We start from the raw sequence: 19619 nt of genomic DNA on the forward strand, positions 1-19619 counted from the left end.
AGTATATATATAGTATATATATAGTATATATAGTATATATATAGTATATATATAGTATATATATATATAGTATATATATAGTATATATATATATAGTATATATATATATAGTATATATATAGTATATATATATAGTATATATATATATAGTATATATATAGTATATATATATAGTATATATATATATGGTATATATATAGTATATATATATAGTATATATATATATATATAGTATATATATAGTATATATATAGTACATGTGTATACATATAGTATATATATAGTAGATATATATAGTATATATATACATATATATATACACATATATATAGTATATATATATAGTATATATATATAGTATATTTATATATATATATATATATGTATTTCCAATATGTTAAAAACATGTTCTTCTCTATCTTAAATCCTTGGGTTATCTGGCGTCACCAGGGAATACAAAGCTACCTCAGCGTAGTTCTAACACTCCTTAATGGGGGATTACGTTACAATGTTTAAAATTAAAATATAACAAAAACATTTTTATTTCAAGGGTGCCATTATATACATTTTGTGCTTCTGTAACTGGGTTGACAGACAGTAACGCCACTAGGTGTGTCAGAAATTTCGTGAAAAATAGTGAATAATTCCACCTCATCTTTCCAAGATTATAACTCCTCGAAGAATGTAATACAAGACCTAATATTTTTTTTTTTTCAATCAAAAGGAGGAAGGACCAAGGTTTCATTAAAAAAAAAAAACAAACAACGTGGTTATTTTTTTAAAAAAGGTTTTAAACTTCGAACTTTACAGGTAAATTTCTAAAAAACACTACTTTTTTTTGCTTTAAATTTGAATATATTATTTATTGACCTTTTCTCTTCAATTTGTGATATATAACACTTTGGTGAGTAAATTAATTATTTACTTTTTAATAGACATTTCAAAATGGGAGGCGTGAATTTTTCGACCCCCTGTCTTTCCAAGCTTATAACTACTCGAAAAATGTAATTCAAGTCCTAATTTTTTTTTCAATTAAAGGAGCAAGGACCAAGGTTTCATTAAAAAAAACAAACAAAAAAAACAAAAAAAAACAAAACAATGTGGTTAAAAAAAAAGGTTTTAAACCTCGAACTTTACAGGTAAATTTCTAAAAAACACTACTTTTTTGTTTTAAATTTGAATATATTATTTATTGACCTTTTCTCTTCAATTTGTGATATATAACACTTTGGTGAGTAAATTAATTATTTACTTTTTAATAGACCCTTGAAAATGGGAGGGGGGCGTGAATTAAAGAAAAAAACGTTTGTCTAAAATATTATATTCGGTTTATCGGAAAGAGCATAAAATTTCACATTGACCCTGAAAATATCGTAAAAATAGAACCAATAGAAAAATTTTTATAGATTTTTAAAGTTTAAAAACTGAAAAATATTGAGTTCGTAAAATTCATTACTGTTTAAAAATAAATAAATAAATACTTTTATTACTTTTAAAACAACTTTAATAGTTTATTTTGGAAGTATAATCCATAAAGAAAATAAACAACCCACTTTTAACAGAGAAATTACGAGATTTTTATATTTTATTCGCAGTTTCGTGTTAGGGGTGTCAAAAATTCCTACAAAAATTCTGATACACCTATAACGCCACCTATAGTCAAACGCCCAGGGTTGCCAGCTTGGCTTTTTTAAAGCCAAATTTCACGAATTTGGCTTTTTTTAAAGCAGTTTGGCTTTTTAAATTTTTGTTTGGCTTTTTTTTCAATTTTGGCTTCAAATTTGGCTTTTTTCTGATAATTTTATATAAATATTTATTAAATATGGATTATTAAAGAAAAAGTTATAATAAAGTAATTTAAACAGTTGGTTGGATGTCAAAACTTGTAGATTAAAAAAAAAACTTTTGACCTCCCACTCCCATTCATGGATTTACATGAGGAAACAGTCTGACTAACATTTGTCATATCAGGAAAAAATCCTTTTCTAAAGAATAAAGCCGCCTCCACCACCACCACCACCACCACCACCACCACCACCACACCCCACCCTCTCGCACTAAGGGAATATCACACCTAAATGTTTAATCCGGTTTCACAGTTATTTACTAAATGTCTATATGGACCCTTTCAAAGAGTTCACAGTTGAGTATGAAACCATTTTGGGGACATTTTTTTAGTGCTGGCGCCTTGTCTCTGCCAATTAGGTCACTGAGTATATTTCCTCTGAAATAATTAATTCTTGTATTTTTCGTTTGAAATTCTTTAAAAGTAGTGTTTTGAAATTAATTGAATCAATTTATTTTGAATTTATAGAAATTTGAAAACTTATAACTATAGCTATTTAAAATGAATATTTTTTAAGTATTCATATACTTTTTCCTGAGTAGTCCCAAAAGTTTCATTAAAAGTCAATAATTATAGATTTTCTAACTATCTTGGATTAATAGACATATTTGTCTTAATAATGACGCATAGATTGTTCTTGGAAACAAAGTCTAGTTTTAGAGTTATGACTAAAATTAAATTTATCAATATTTTAGAGATATTTTAAGTTGATACCTCCAAAACCCTGATTAAATTTGGTCTTCTGATGACTGACATAATTCTTTTAAGAATATGATTGACAAATAGAAACTTATGTACAAATATGGTATGGAAAAAATGGCACTAGTAAAAATGGTACTAGTAAAAATGGCAAGTAGATGTGATAATAACTTTCAATTATGCTGTCATCTTAGAAATATGTCGATTATACTCACATGTTTACTCATTTTAAGTGTTTTTTTCATATTTCATGTGTAATACTAAATAGATGCTAACTCCAAATGGTTACTAATGTCATAATCGTAAAAAAACAAACATTTATAAACATCTTTTTTATGTAATCTGTCCCCGTTGTCAATCAATGCTTATATTAAAGTGTAGTACCTGCTCTGATGACCTAACTTTATCTAGTCTGTCCTTAGTCGATGAAAGAAAAATTCTTCTAAATTGGGGTATATAATTATAGGAGATAAATTCTGTGCCTTAAGGCACAGAATTTATCTTTGGTTTTTATATTTGGTTTTACAATTTTGCCAGTTAGACTTAGAGATAGAAAAAAGTTATGATGGCCCGAAAATGAAGGATCATTTTATGTATATGCGAAACTAATTACTTAATTTAAATTATAAAATATTCCTTTTCTAGATGTTCACAAGTAATCTTTTGAAAAAAAGTAGAATTACATTTTTAGGAGGGATAGCTGAGGGTCCTCATCTACTTTAAAATATAGATATAATTTCATTTTAATTTGACAAACTTCTTAATGTTATCCTAGAGCTTGTCCCTAAAAATACACAGGTGAAAATATCACTTCCAAATAAATTAAGAAAACTCTTTGATATAATTATGCATTAGGCAAAAATAGGTATCTACACCAAAAATCTTATCTCCCCAATTTTACGTATTTGCAAATCATAAAACTATGATAAAATAATTAAAATTCCACTCAATAATTATCCTAATCTTTAAACAAAAAACAAACAAAATAAATTACTTATACCAAATGCAGTAGGACTTAATTATCTATCGACGGTATAATTTTAACATGCTGCAACTCTTAATTGTTTTTATATTTCAAAATGTTAATAGGTGTTCTAAATGATCTTTACCCAACATTCCTATTATTATTAAACGTTTCATTTACTTATTTGTAAATGAACATTTATAGATCAATTTTGACAATTTTCTGTATAATAACATGTTTTTAACAAATAAAAATTATTTTAGTACAGAAAAATTAAAAGCAGTAGCTGCCAGCGATTATCAAGATTAAAAAAAAAATAATTAAATTCAGGTAAATATGGTAGCGGTAAAATTTTATATTGACTTTTTCCGATTATATATATAAACAAATCAGAAAAACTGAACTTTTTGGACAAGTTATATTTCTGTTACCTTTATACCACATTTACCTCTGCTCTGAAATTCTATTCACATGAACTATCACAAACATTTATGTTCATAGCTGTGTTTTAATTCAATATTCGTTTTATTCTTGTTTTGATGTTTTTTTATATTTTCTAAAAATAAACTTTAGTTCAACCTTATTTATGTAAAAGCCCAACTCACTTCTTCATTTTCTCATGATTTTTGTGTTTGTCGTTATATCCAATCTGTGATAGTAATTAATGAAAAGTATTTTGAACACATTTTTCAGCTATATCGAAGATGTTGACTCTCAAATGTTTGTGCTTTTCCTCTGTTTTATTTTCTTAATTTTCCTTCTTTATGAAATTGAAACCGTAGCCTATTTGATATATTTTTAAGGGAATTAAAAAATATATTTAGATAAATAAATTCACACTGTGAAACATAAGTCTATATTTTTTAAATCGTACTGGAGGATGTTAAAGAAAAATAACATGTGAAAATGTTATATTTAAATAATTTAAGTTAATAATCTTGTATATCTCCTTTCGCAGATGAAATTCTGGTTATATGCCCTTAAAATGCTATCATGTTAAAATGGGTGATCACTCTATGTTTATATCTGAGACTGATCTCTCACTCTAAATTCGAAAATACACAGGTTTTTCTAAGATATACAAACGTAATTGTCAATAAAAACACTACAAAACTAATACAGGAAAAACTGCAGAATTTAGTTAAAAACTTCAATATAGTCAATTTTTCTTTAATCTCCAATTTGGCATTTTTTTGGCCTTTTTTACTTAAAAATGTGTTCGGAGGGGGTATATTTTTCAGTTTCAATTTCATAGGTAACATCTTTGTCAATAAAAATACTACAAAACTAATATAGTAAAAAAAATACAGCCAATATAGGAGTTAAAAACTTCAATATAGTCAATTTTTCTTTAATTTCTAATTTGGCTTTTTTTTTTGGCTTTTTTTTACTTAAAAATTGTGGTTTCGCTTTAGAATTTGGCTTTTTTTCCTGCAAAATTTGGCTTTAAATATTTTTAAAAGTCTGGCAACCCCGGGAAACAGGCGGCAGGCCCTCTCTTTCTTCCAGATTACCAAAATGCTTTTGTAGACCGCTCGTGAAAACTAAATTTTTTTTTTTTAGATCAATTAAAAAGCATCAAAACCTACGTTACACAGAAAAATGAACCACATTTTGTTGTTTTTGAAAACTTTCTTGTTATTTTAAATGTCTGCTAAAAAATTCTTCCGTGATGTGACAAATCACCTTACTACACGCGTCCATGCGCGAACGCATCATGTAAGAATAGCATAAACGATAGCGGTAAGTTGGTACAAAATAGTGCGAGGGTTCAGGGGTTAATACCATGCAAACGGTAAATTTGCGACGGGTTTGAATATCAGATTCATTGTCAGCGACCCCGAAAACCGGGTTTGTATTATTACTGTACACATAGATTCGAAAAAGTTGTCAAAAAAACAAAAAAAACAAAAAACAAATATATAACAAATAAATGTTATCAAAGGCAAGATAAGTTACTTTTCTACCAAACTGGATATATTTTTCGTGTTTTTAATCAATGTAACATGTTTATTCAGCTCGAAAAGCATACAGTGTTTACCGTGGAAAATTCAAAATGGCGCCCGACACTCTTTAACACGGTAAGTTCAGGAAAAGATGTTATAAATAATAAACTAGATAAAATACTGTTAGAAATTCGCTCATTATATGTTACTGTGACATAAGTTGACATATATTCGGTGTTTTTTAAATAGTATTCTATCTAGTTTATTATTTATGACACCTTTTCCAAAACTTACCATGTTAAAGAGAGTGTCGGGCGGGCGCCATTTTGAATTTTCCAATACATCGGTAAACACTGCATGTTTTTCGAGCTGAATAAACATGTTACATTGAATAAAAACAAAAAAATGTATCCAGTTTGGTAGAAAAGTAACTTATCTTGCCTTTGATAATATTTATTTGTTATATATTTGTTTTTTTACAACTTTTTCGAATCTATGTGTACAGTAATACAAACTCCGAAAACCTATAAAAGAAAAAAACAAATTTTATTGGTCGTGTTCTGTTAGTTAAATAAACATTTACCTTTATGTTTATTCATCTAGAAAAACATACAGTTTACCGATGTATTTGAAAATTACAAATGGCGCCAGACTGTTGAACACGGCAAGTTAGGGAAAAGGAGTTAAAAATAAAAAAAAAAAACTATACAAAATATTGTTAATTCTTACAAAAGTTACAAAACACCCTGCCCTTCCCATGTTTAGAACGTTATTATTTCAGCACGGTAAAAATAAAAATGGCAGAAAAATAAACTCACAAATAAAAATAATTACAAAAATAAGTATTCTTTCTTACCTCATATTCAGATGCAAACACAAGAGATTTTATCGAAGCGTGTTTAGCAGATGCTTTTGTAAAAATATTTGCTGCTTGAACGTATAAATTATCAGACATTTTTCTGTAGGAAACACGTGAGAAATAAATGGCTGACACCTTGGATTGGGAAAGTATTGCCGAGTTTCCCACCTTCATGTGGGAAAGTTTACAATCAAAAGTTTACTATGGAATATTTACAGTATCATAATAGATTCTTTTTAGCAAAATTTTACAGTCCTGTTATTATTATCTTTTGTTATAACATTATAACATAAATACACAGATGAAAACATACGTCTTTATAAAAAATTATAATACATGAAATCTACAAGCTTAATTGTTTTACTTTTTTTTAAGTAGTCAATTTTTCAACGCAACCTTTTATATCCATTTTGAACATCCGTACTGAAGCAAGCATATGGTTTCCTGGAGTCCTTTCACCCAACTTATGTCATGTTTCTTCGCGAATCGTGTCATCATTTAAGTCGAGTTTTCTCTTTCGTTCAACTCTCTCAATGTCAATATTTAATCCCAAAATGTGGATATGCTCGAGGCAGAGGGGGCCGTGATACTCGACAATTGTTATTATCTCACAAATTATCAAAAATTCCCGACGAATCTCAACTTGGTGATGAGGACGGCCACGAATCTCTGTTTATCGATCCTGACGACGACGGATCTCGGTCGTTTGATGACTTTTACAACGTTTTAGGCGATCGAGGACCAACAGTTTCACACCTGAAAAAGTAAGAATGTTTCCATTTTCTACTTTCAATTATTTCATCGTTGTTTGATTTCAATTGTATTAAAATGAAATTGTCCAGAACATTGTGACAAACGATCAGTCATCCAAATTATTTAGTGATTTTTTTGGTACTTCTACACTTTATCGCCGAAACTGGAGACGCCGTTTTATTTCACGCACCTGCCGTAAAAATCCAATGGAGAAATCAGGGAAAGACTGGAGTTTAGGTGGAAAAATAATCTCGAACCCTTTATCGCTTAAAAGGAACTAAATTCCTGTAGTCACCGTTTACCATGAAAATAATTTGTAAATAATTTTAAACAATGAATACCTTTTCTTTTTTTTAAATGATAAACGAGATAAATAGAAATGTTAAATTATCGGAAAATAGAAAACAAATTTAAATATGAATATTTATAATTGTAAACTATGAAAACTTTGGTATTATTATACAAACACCGTGACAGCGTTAGGGTTAGGATTAGGGTTAGGGTTTAGGGTTAGGTTTAGGGTTAGGGTTAGGGTTGGGGTTAGGGTTAGGGTTAGGGTTAATTCGCTGTCACGGTGTTTGTATAGTTTTACCAAAACTTTTTATTTTAATTAAAAGCAATATAAAAAGAAATTTTTATAATTTGAAATAATGTGATTTTTTTTTTCTAATTCAAAATTGAATCACGTGATTATTATTAAATCGCATGATGTTGAGATTTTTAATAGAGAAATAATTTTTATTTATTTATTTTTTTTATTCATACACATTCAACATCTCGCCATTTGGGTCAAGGAACGCATTCCTTGGATAACCTTTACGGAGATGGTCCCAACGTCCGCCTCGTTCTGAGCTCAGGGAGAGGCCGTCTGACGTAGGCGGTGTCGAGGCAGAAAATTACCCCTTCAATAAAGTGCCCAGTTGTTAACTTAAGGGTAGGCACCGCCAAAACTGGGGGGGGGGGGCAGGTCAGTACTTTTTGACGGACCGTCTTTTTAAAAATCTACCAAAAATCAGGTAATTATCCGATCAATACGAAATTTTCAGCGATTATTAGGAGAAGAATGAACTTTATAACAGTGTACTTATTTTTCATAAACGATATTTATATATATATTTTTTTTTTTTGCTTACAACCCCCCCCCCCTTGTTTTGAAGTGGGAACAAATATGCTTAAAATAATCATCTGAAACTGAACAAAACATATTGTGTTGTTGTAAGGGACAGAATTATAGATTAAAAAAAAAAAAAAATTGTTTGCATACCTTATTTTGACGTCTGAATATCAGAACTTCGATTGTGTTTAATTATCCCGCTTTTGAGTTTTGAAGTGTCAAATTCGGTGAATATGTTAAGTAAAATAATTAATTTAAGTTAAGCAAAACAAAAAAAATTTTTTTTAATATTTATACGAAAAAAGCCATTTAAAAATTTTTGATAAATAAATTAACAATTTTTTTTTAGCGAGCCGAATAATGTATGACCATTATTAAACAGAGCATGCTTTGAATTATCGATACAAAAAAAAATATTCGATAAATATTGTGCCCTTTGTGTTAAAAATAGCATCATTTTTTTTCGATCTCGTTTGAAAACGTTTGCCGCCTTTCGACTACGGTGGACCAAACGCGCTGAAATAATTTTTTTTTATTCTGCTTTAAATTGCCCCCCCCCCCATTTTGGGGAGCCTGGCCCCCACACACATACACATTAAAAACCAAACTCATACAAATGGTCACCCATCTGGTACTGTCCAGCCTCAGCTTAATAATACATTGAAATTTTCGTCACTGAAAAATAAGTTTTTTTGGCCTGTTTCGTCTTCCATAGTTTTCTTCTTATCAAACGAAAACGTAAACAGAGTCGATCTGAACTCTACGTCGACGCGAAATATCTGGTTACCTATATGAATAAGTGGAATTATTTGAAATTCAGGTACTTATAATATTTTTGCATATTCTCTTAGAAAATCATCCTAAATCTTAGTTAGACAATAAATAAATAAATTAATTATTTCAAAAACCCTTTTTTTTTTTTTTATATTTAAGTACGTTTTTTGTGTAAGACAAAAAATGTCAATTGTTAACTTTTTGAGAAAATTTAACATTTAAAATTTAATTAAAAATAGTAGAAAAAGTTTTACATTATTCTGTTTTCTATATGATAAAATTCAGGGTTTTATCTTTCTGGGAAAAAAAGTTACTCAGAAATAATGGATTTTAATAAATGTAATTTAGTTTTAAAAAACAACAACTTGATTTTGCGGCCATTTTTGGCGGTGCCTACTTAAGGGGAAAAAACCCGTTCCAATAATTAGAATTTTTATTTTTTATTTTAAACAGTTCAAATAATTAGAATTTAAAAAAATAAACAGTTCAAATAATTAGAATTTTACAAAATAAAAACTTCAAATAATTAGAATTTTACAAAATAAACAGTTCAAATTTTTGATAATTCAACAGTTCAAATAATTGGAATTTTACAAAATAAACAGTTCAAATAATTAGAATTTAAAAACAAAAAAACAGTCCACATGATTAGAATAGTTCCACGTGGTTAGTTAACCCTGTAAAATTCTGTGATTTGTTTCACAATATTTGTAAAAGCATCTGTCTGTGACATATCGCATATTTTAGGGTTAGGGTAATTTTCTGCCTCAACACCGCCTACGTCAGACGGCTTCTCCCCAAACTCAGAATGAGGCGGATGTCGGGACCATCTCCGTAAAGGATAACCCATTCCTTTACCGGTAGGTCACTTCCATCAGCATCGGTATAGTTCGCTTTCTAGCAGCCAGCTCCACTCCTACCCTCTGGAGGGAGGAGGAAAGGGCTTTTGCCCTTTTTTCGCAAGGTTGCCAATTTAGCGGGTTTCCCGCTAGATCTGGAGAGTTCGTTTGAAATCTAGCGGGTAAATTTTGGATCTAGCGGCTAGCGGTTTTTTCCTCTAAAATCTGGAGATTTCGTTTTGAAGAAATTGAAACCGGAAAAAAAAAAAAAAAAACCCCGCAAACATTAATTAGTAAGATACACAGCTAACAGCAGCCAGGTCAAAACAAGTCTAAAAAAAACTTTGCAAGTAGATGTGAAGTGAACACTTCCAAATAGATAAGGGTTCAGGACGTTCCAATAAGAGAAAATACAAATTAAACTGGAAGAGTCAATGATAAAAATCTGGAAATAGGATCCCTAACTTGCGGTCCTGTTTGTTTCATTTTTTATCGCCAAGATAGGTTAATTCAGGCTTATATAATTTTTAACTAGCATTTTTTATTCTTTATTTTTAGCAAAATTATTTTTTTTTTAATAGGATTTTAAAAGTTAAATTAGGTTTGTTTTACTATACACATAGATTTATAAAAGTTGTTAAAAAACAAACATAACAAATAAATGTTATCAAAGGCAAGATGGATCAAGTAACAGACGACGACGCCTGGCGGTGCCAGGCGCACAATTCAACTAACACCGGTGATTCGACCTTGACATTGGCACAAGCACATGGCGTCGGTTGTTTGTAAACACGTCAATTCGCCAGCAATTTTTTTAAAAAATATATTTACAAACTTTTGAAGATAAACCTTAGAATAATAATTATCTTTCGCGGATTTTTGTGCTAAAGATTGGTTTTTATGTAAAGTGTTTTATAATTCTTCTTTTTTTCTGTGTGTTTTTTAATGCAATTCAGTATTTATTTAATTATTCTTTCTTTAAAACATTAACTTTACCGACAATTAATATAGTTTTTAAATAATATTTTTAAATATTGAATTTTGATTTAATCTCATGATACCATCACGTGATCAATTTATTAAATGACAAAAAAAATCCAAAAGTCGAAGAAGCCAAAATTTTACGAGGTATTAAAAGAAATTAATATTTGGACCATTTTGTTTTAAATACTGTAACAAATGGATAAAGCCATTTTCAAAGATGTTGTGTGTCCGTTGATTTCTAGACACTATCTATCCATACTACATTTCATCTTTATAAAAATAAAAGTTATAAAAAGATATGTGAATAAAATAATATATTTTTTTTTATCTCGATTGTTTATACTTGTGATTTTATTATGCATAAAAAATTGCCTCGGCCTAAAAGGATTTCTCCTTCACTGACCACCGGCATAGTATGCATACATCGCACTGTAAATAAATATTGAATTGTATTAAAAACGTACAAAAAAGAAATGGCCCAAACCGTATAGAATGAACCTTTTTTTATAAGTTTTATTCAAACAGTCTTTATTTGAACTTAATGGACTAATGTTTTTTTTAATTTTTTTTATTATTTATTAATTGTTTTATTCTTTTTATCAAACAAAAATATTTTTTTTTTTCGCCGTTTATTACTTTGAAATTTTTTTCGCCGTTTATTACTTTGAAATTTTATTCAACAATGAAATGATAAAAAAAAACTTTTCGTTAAATATATTTTTAAAAAATTATTATAAAATATCTATAAAGTCTATTTTTATGTCTAAAAGTTTGTTGAAAGTTCAAATAAAGTTTATAATTTAATTGAAAAAAAACACCTCGTCTTTTTTTTTTTTTTTTTTTAAATAAAACTAACTTTAATTTTAAAATTTCGAAACAGTCCATAATATATATGTCATTATAAAAGTTCTATTTTTGTTTGATAAAAAGAATAAAATAGTTATTAAAAAGTTCTGTAAATATATTAAACACGCACTCAGAAAGACACCCATTTATTGAAATATCTTTTATTTTTAAAAAATCTTGCTCGCGAATATTCGTAAAAATGTAATATTTAAAAATATTATTTTGAAAATATATTAATTGTCGCTGAAGTTAATGTTTTAAAGAATAAATATTGAATTGTCTTAAAAACGCACACAGAACCCCCCAAAACACGGTACATAAAAATCAATCTTGGTCGCAAAAATCCAAAACAGAAAGAGACACCCGTTTATTTAAATATCTTTTATTTAAATACGTTCGTTTTGTTACTTATTTTAAAAAAATGTTTTGTAAATATATACTTTTTCTTTTAAATCTTCAAAGGTTTTGTAAATATATTTTTTAAAAAATGCTGGTGAATATTCGAGCATGTTTGCTATTTGACGTGTTTAAAAACAACCGACGCCATGTGCTTGTGCCAATGTCAAGGTCAAATCACCGGTGTTAGTTGAATTGTGCGCTTGGCACCGCCAGGCGGCGTCGTCTGCTACGGGGTATCTATTCTTTACTTGATCCGGCAAGATAAGTTACTTTTCTACTTATATGGACAAATTTTAGTCCTGTTGAAACTGAAAATCATTCTGACAACTTATCAGAATATTTTAAATTTTAATGGTAAAAAGTAATTTATTAATACTGTAATTAACTTGTTCCAATCATTTGGAAAAAAGAAAACAAATGATTAAAATAAATCGTTCATGAATTACATTGTTTTTAACATTTGAATTCTCAAATATAAATAATAATGTGACAAATAATTTAAATAACATTAATTAAGGGTAGGTATTTTGAAACGGTTATCTGACCAACATTACCAACTATTTTTGTCTCTTTTTTCAGTCATGATACAGCGAATTAATCGACTTATTATTTTGTTGTCTGATTTTTGCAATTTCTTAAAACTTTATTTTTCAAATGTTAATTTGTTTTCTGGGGGGTTTGTGGATGTGATCCTTGTGCATTATAATTGGATACAAAAATGCATTTTAAGTAAAAAGATCACTATTGTCGAAATTAATAAAAATAAATTCAACAAGTCTGAAAAATAATCGAGTAGAACATTACAATTACAAGAAAAAAAATCTGTCGAAAAATGCAGTTTTATGTTTCTTTTATTTCAGTATTGACTGCAATAAAAGAAACATAAAACTGGATTTTTGTTTGTTTGTTTGTTTTTTTGTTTGTTTTGTTTGTTTGTTTGTTTGTTCTAGTCAAAAAAAAAAAATGCTTAAAAAAGAAGATCTAAAACTTTCATATCTTCTTTTTTAAGCATTTTTTTTTTTTTTTTGTCATTTTTGGAATTTTTACTAATTTCGACATGACATGTAATAAGGTGATAATGTTTTTAGTTAAAATGTATTTTTGAGTTTTATTCGTTGATTTTTTGTTATTTTTATTATGTAAATATTTATTTGAATTGTATTTTGCAATAATTTCTTCGGTGATATTATGATCTTGAATTTGTAATTTAATTTTTTATAAAAGTTGTGATTTCATAATTTGTTTCTTACACAAGCAAAACCTCCCACTAACCAAATGGCAACACATTAATATTTGTGAAAAGGTAATATTTATTTGCAAAAGTCAGATACATTAATATTTGCAAAATGATAAATAAACAGACAAATTCATATCTGCACATATTTCCATAATTAATATTTTATCCTGTTACTGCTGCGAAAAAAGTCATTGATAAAATCTGACAATCATTTTAGGAGCTAATTAAAAATTGATTTTTTTTATCTAAACTCTGTAAATTAGAATTTACAATTTATTATTCAACAAGGAATATAATTTGAAACTTATAATTTATTGTGTGTGTGTGTGTGTGTGTGTGTGTGTTAGGGAGTTTCCGTTCTGTCTCCACTTGGATCTTTCGACCACTCTGTTATATCAATAAAAATGAAATGTAAAAAGTCTTTAGACGTACCTTTACATCATATAGTATATCGATACTCTATGCCAGACTGGAATAGCTTCCGTACATTTATATCAGATCTACCTCTGCGTTCCATATTTAAAAAGGATGTGTCCTCTATAGTATCAATCCTGATAGAATGGTTAATTGTAGGTATTGACCGTTTCATACCCTCGAAAAAGTTCCAGCAAAAACCTAACAGCCAGCCGTGTTTCTCTCCAGAATGTGCTGCTGCCATTGCGCACAAAAATCACTTTTTCCATTGCTTCAAACGTAATAGATGTACTGAAACTAAAGCTGTTTTCAGAACTGCCAGCAACGTAATAGATGTACTGAGACTAAAGCTGCTTTCAGAACTGCCAGCAACCATTGTAAAAAAAGTAATAAAGTACGCAAAGAGTTGTATGCTCAGTCCATCAAGTCCAAAGTAGCTGAGCAGTGGCTTGGTTCCCACTAGTTTTGGCAAATAGCAAACAGAATCCTGAACAGAAATGTGTGCTCTATCCCAACTATCATCAATGGACCTGAAGTAATCTCGTCAGCATCATACAAAGCCAAACTCTTTGCCAAGAACTTTGCAGCTAATTCTACCCTTTGCGACAATGGCTGCCAACCCCCAATATTTCCTCCTGTATCAGAAAACACGCTATGTGATATAAAAATATCAGTATGTGTGGTTGCCAAGCTAATCAAAAACCTTGATTCCAGTAAAGCAGCCAGCCCTGACGGTATTCCAATTATAGTACTCAAAAAACTTCAACCAGAACTAGCATCCATACATACAAAACTGTTTAAATGTTGTCATAAGGAAAATTGCTTCCCATCACCCTGGAAATCTCATCAGTTTGCCCTGTATTTAAGAATTCAGATGATCGTTCATCACCCTCTCAGTACAAGCTAATAAATCTCCTGTGCATCATGAGTAAGTTGCTGTAATCTATGTTAAATAGAGAAGTAATCAACCATCTCAGCAAAAATAACCTTCTTAGTGACACATAATATAGTTTCCGTTCTGCTTGATCTACAGCAGATGTGCTTACAGTTATATCTCATAGGATTAGCAAATCTCTTGATTGAGAAAACCTTTCTAGGGAAATTGCTCCTGACATATCAAAAACCTTTGATAGGGTATGGCATAAAGGTTTACTTCACAAGATCTCCAGCTATGGTATAGCTAGAAATGTCTTCTGCATTATCAAATCATTTCTCTCTGATAGGTTCATAAGAGTAGTAGTTGATGGGCAGAAATAGGAAGCTCATAGTATTAATGCTGGAGTCCCTCAGGGTTCCATCCTGGGCCCAACTCTCTTCCTGATTTACATTAATAATCTTCCAAATCACATCCTTACATCATTCGTAGACATTTATACTGATGACACTACCATCTATGGTAGCACATCTAAGGCAGTAAACAACCAAGTTCTCTCCGATTCTCTCTCCTCTGATCTTGAGCACGTGGTACAATGAGGAAAGGAGTGGTTGGTTACTTTTAATGCATCTAAAACCAAGCTTCTATCTTTACATCATCAACGCTCTGATCCCCATCTGGCATCAGTTGAAATGAATGGGTCTCGTCTTGGGGAGGCCTCATGTTTTGACAAGCTTCTGGGCTTGACCTTTACTCCTGATCTGAAATGGAATATGTACATCAAATCTGTTGCCAAGGCCGCTGGAAAAATGGCGGGATCCTTCTATCGATCCAGTAGATATCTCACTGCTGATGCAATTCTCTATCTATATAAGAGCCAACTTCGTCCAAGGATGGAGTACTGTTGCCACATCTGGGCAGGAGCTGCTAGAAAGGACTTATCCTGCCTTGATAGAGTTCAAAATATACTTCGTAGCCTCATAAGAGATGTCCTTTTTTCTTCCTTGCAACCTCTTTCTCACAGAAGAGATTTAGCAAGTTTGTCTTTGCTTTATCGTTATTTTCATGGCAAGTGCTCGACTGAACTTCAGTCTATGGTTCCCCCTCGTCAAACTTTCACAAGAAACACTTGTCTACCTGAAAACACTATCAATAATTCCCCCCACTCTTTATCTGTGTCTAAACCTAAACGTAGATTCCATGAACAAATCTTCTTTCTTAGAACTGCATGCCTGTGAAACTGTCTTCCGTTTTCCAGCTGACTACAATATGGTTGTCTTCAAGTCCAATGTAAACAAGTTCTTGATAAGCCGTTCACCTTAAGTTAACAAATTTACTGAATTTCCATTACTGACAATTACTATATTGTCCAATTGACTACTGTACACTCTTTAACCCTTATCCTCGAGTGGCCACTGGGCCTTGATAAATGGTGATGCCTATGAAAAAAAACAAAAAATGTATGGTACTTATGCAGAATACTGATTGCACTGAAATAATAACGTTATTATTTATTATTTAGAAACCTATTCTTAACGTGGGAGGATGGGCTTTTTTGTTAATTATTCTGAACTTTTACCTAACAATTTAATAAACAAAAGCTACCGTAAAAATTGAATTTAACTTGAAATTCATGTCTAAAAAAGCACGCTCCGTACTCTGCATAACGACTAAATTTATATATAAGGGACAAAGTTAAAATCTAGTGTTTCTTTCTTTGGAGATTTTTTTTTTGTTAATCTAGCGGGTTTTCAAAATCTCTGTTACGAAAAGTAAAAAATCTAGCGATTTTCTGGAGATTTTATGTCCCAAATCTAGCAGGTTTTCAAAACCTCAGTTGGCAACACTGCTTTTTCGCAAGTTCGAATCTAGCCGGCTAAGAAGAAGGACGCTATTCGGCTCCGTCAAAAAGGATTCTTGACGTTAAATTCTACGTTTTTTTTCTCTCCTCCTTTGGAGAAAGACGTTTGTTTAGAACTTCATTTGTTGGTACTAAACTATTAAGGTTATTTTATTCTCAGTCATTATAAGACAGCAAGGTCTTACGACTGGAAGATTAATACCTGTTATTAAAAGACAAACGAGTCTTACAACTGGTAAATTATTATTCTCAAAGGACTAACGAAGGAAACTACCGTGTGTTGAGGAGTTCTTTTCTAAGAACAAAATTTAATTTCGCTGACGAGATGAGCAGAATATCGCCCCTAGAAAGGAAATCCCCTCTTTGAAAGATTTTTCAACCGAAGTTCCCTTCAGAAAGGAAATCTTCCATACTTCAAGAATTTACTCCGTATTTGTATACATAAAGCCTACCAAAGCGGCTTTATGGTCTTCTCTCCCCTTTGAATTAAAAGGCACATGAGCCTTCACAAAGGAAATTACTTCTTTCTCCCATTTTAGGTCAAAGAAACTTTTTGTTTGTCCTTTCGGAAAAGAAAAAAACAAAACATTTTTTTTCAAAGAAAGACTGAACATTTTGTTAAAAGGACTGAATTCAAAACAAGGACTGTTTTCCGTTTTTTATATATTCTTTCTTTCAGCCTTTCTTGCAAGTAAAGATTGACGTCTTCTTTTGTATTTTTTTTTTTTATGTATTTTTAAATGTTTCGTTAAGGGTTTTTTTAACCCCAGCCTTGGGAAATAAAGGCAATCGATAACGTTTTCTTTTAATTTTAAACTTATTCGGGTCTGTATTTCTTTTGCTCATTTCCACTAATTACTCTTTTCCGAGAAATTTGCCATAAACGCTTTTTTCCCCCTTTCTTTTCTTTCCTTTTTGTTACCATGAAAAACGGATTTTGGTGACGAACTCAAAATTTCATCAATGAGTATTTTATTGCAATTTATAAATTTTCATGTGTATTCTCTTTCAATTATTTGGAAAAAAATTGAAATTTATTACTTTTTCCTTCTTTCAAAATTAAAATGTAAAAAGGTTTATATTGTTTGTTAAAAATTAAAATTGGAAAAGGTCCGTGAACAATATTTCTTTCAAAATTATATAAAAAAAATCTATTTTGTTGTATAAAATTAAAAGTTAAAAACTATGGCCACCACAAATAAATCAAAAATTATATTTCTCAAAAAATATCCCCAAAACAATGTGAAAAACCGAGTGCATGTTCCCGTGACCTCAGACTTGTGTTAACTATACGAACTATGGAAAAGCAGAAGCGACTTAATGATTTTTTGGTACTCATGCAGAGAGTGATCCGTGCTGAACTAATAACGTTATTATTTAAAAAGCCATTCTTAACATGGGGAGGGGAGGGTGTTTTGTACCTATTCTGTACTTTAACCTTACAATTGAATAAAAAAAAAAACATATCATAAAACTTTAATTAAACGTGGAAATACGATTTTAAAAAATAGCGCGGATCTAGGGACTGCCAAACGATTGTGAAGATTGGACCGCATGTTTCCATGACGTCAGATTTGTGTTAACTATATGAACTATGGAAAAGCAGAAACGACTTGATGATTTTTTTAAAACCTTTGTTTATCTTCTTCAAACTGCAATTAATAATTAATCTTTATTATAATTTTGGGTACGAGTGCAGAGAGTGATCCGGACGTAAATAATAACGTTATTATTTAAAAAGCCATTCTTAACATGGGGAGGGTATTTTGTATGTATTCTATACTTCAACCTTTCAATTGAATAAAAAAATATATCATAAAACTTTAATTAAACTTGGAAATACGATTTAAAAAATAGCGCAGATCACTCTCTGCACTAGCACCTAATTTTGTTAGGTTTTGAGATTTACACAGTTTAACGATTAATAGTATTTGTATATATGAAATACGATTTTACTGAATGTTCTTTTTGTTACCTACAGGGTTCCATATTTTGTTCAGTAAAAAGAGGCTAGAAAATATGAGGGGGGGGGGCCTACAAAATGCTTAATATTTGTGCAATAATATTTTCAAAGTGTTTTTAATCTGGCGATAAAATAGCTGACAAGAGTCATGTTTACATTAGAACTTAATATTTAAAAAAATATTTAAACACAATTAAAAATCTATGTTGTAACGGAACATTTTGAAATAATGGAATTATTATTATTATTATTATTTTTATTTCTTTATTTATTTTTTTAATTCAATTTTCACCCCAAACAAGGCACAGGCACTTTGAAGTAGGGGGCTACTATCAGGGACATAATTTGCAGGGGCATTATGAAGGGAGATGTTTGTTCACATTACACTTGAACTTCTGCATATCAGTACAGTTGGGAAAGCAAAATTCCGGAAGGGAGTTCCAAAGACCTGCAGTTCTGGGAAAGAAACTATTAGAGTAAAAGGCTTTCTTACATCTAGGGATCTCTACTGATAAGGGGTGAGACTTAGTTGCTTGTCGGGTTTGTCGGGGGTAGTTACATCGAGGAAGTACAAGTGTTTGCAGTTCGTCAGAGCATTCACCATTAAAGTATTTGTAGAACAGGCAGAGGGATGCAATATGACAGTTCAGGACCTATCAGGTTGGCAACTCTCTTTTGAACCCTGTCCAGGAATGAGAGACAAGCAGCAGATGCACCAGCCCAAATGTGACAACAATACTCCATACATGGGCGAATGGTGACCTTATAGAGGTACAGGATACTTTCAGGCATAAGAAGTTTTCTAGCACGGTAGAGAGAGCCAACCTTCTTTGCAGCAGCCTTGGCAATGCTCTCAATGTATCTATTCCAGTTCGTGTTCCCTGTAAACGTTAGGCTGAGGAGTTTAAAAGAAGTACTTTCAGGCAATGTGTTCTTGGCCATTGCTATTGGTGGTAGAGAAGGTTTCTTGTAGTTATTGAAGGAAACAAGCTTAGTCTTGGCAGCATTGCATGTACCCATCCATTTTTGTCCCCATTCCACTACAGATTGGAGGTCATCCTCTAGTGTTTCTGCCATTTCCTTAGATATGTGTTCATTTGTTTTCCCCTCATATCCGTTATAGAGAGTGGTGTCATCGGCAAATATACCCATCTCCGAAACAATTTTATCAGGGAGGTCATTTATGAATATCAGGAATAATAGAGGTCCAAGGATAGACCTCTGGTATATTCCTGCAATTATGTTTA

The 19619-nt window shown here is 30.6% G+C and overlaps 2 protein-coding genes across 2 annotated transcripts in view; one reads left to right on the forward strand and one right to left on the reverse strand.

The window, feature by feature from the left end:
• The window catches only part of LOC145269153 (28S rRNA (cytosine-C(5))-methyltransferase-like), a 62916-nt gene extending 56273 nt beyond the window's left edge, over positions 1 to 6643 (reverse strand). Inside the window, exon 1 of the mRNA XM_080124761.1 lies at positions 6312 to 6643. Within this exon, the coding sequence (XP_079980887.1) occupies positions 6312 to 6488 (177 nt within the window). The 5' untranslated portion in view covers positions 6489 to 6643. The remainder of the gene's footprint in view (positions 1 to 6311) is intronic.
• A 142-nt stretch (positions 6644 to 6785) lies between these two features.
• Positions 6786 to 19619, forward strand: part of LOC145269157 (uncharacterized) — a 32548-nt gene continuing 19714 nt past the window's right edge. Inside the window, exon 1 of the mRNA XM_080124767.1 lies at positions 6786 to 7078. Coding sequence (XP_079980893.1) covers positions 6786 to 7078 — 293 coding nt within the window. The remainder of the gene's footprint in view (positions 7079 to 19619) is intronic.

Source organism: Euprymna scolopes, chromosome 4 (assembly GCF_053919585.1).
Source record: "Euprymna scolopes isolate OS-2025 chromosome 4, ASM5391958v1, whole genome shotgun sequence".
Taxonomy (NCBI): Eukaryota; Metazoa; Mollusca; class Cephalopoda; order Sepiida; family Sepiolidae; genus Euprymna; species Euprymna scolopes.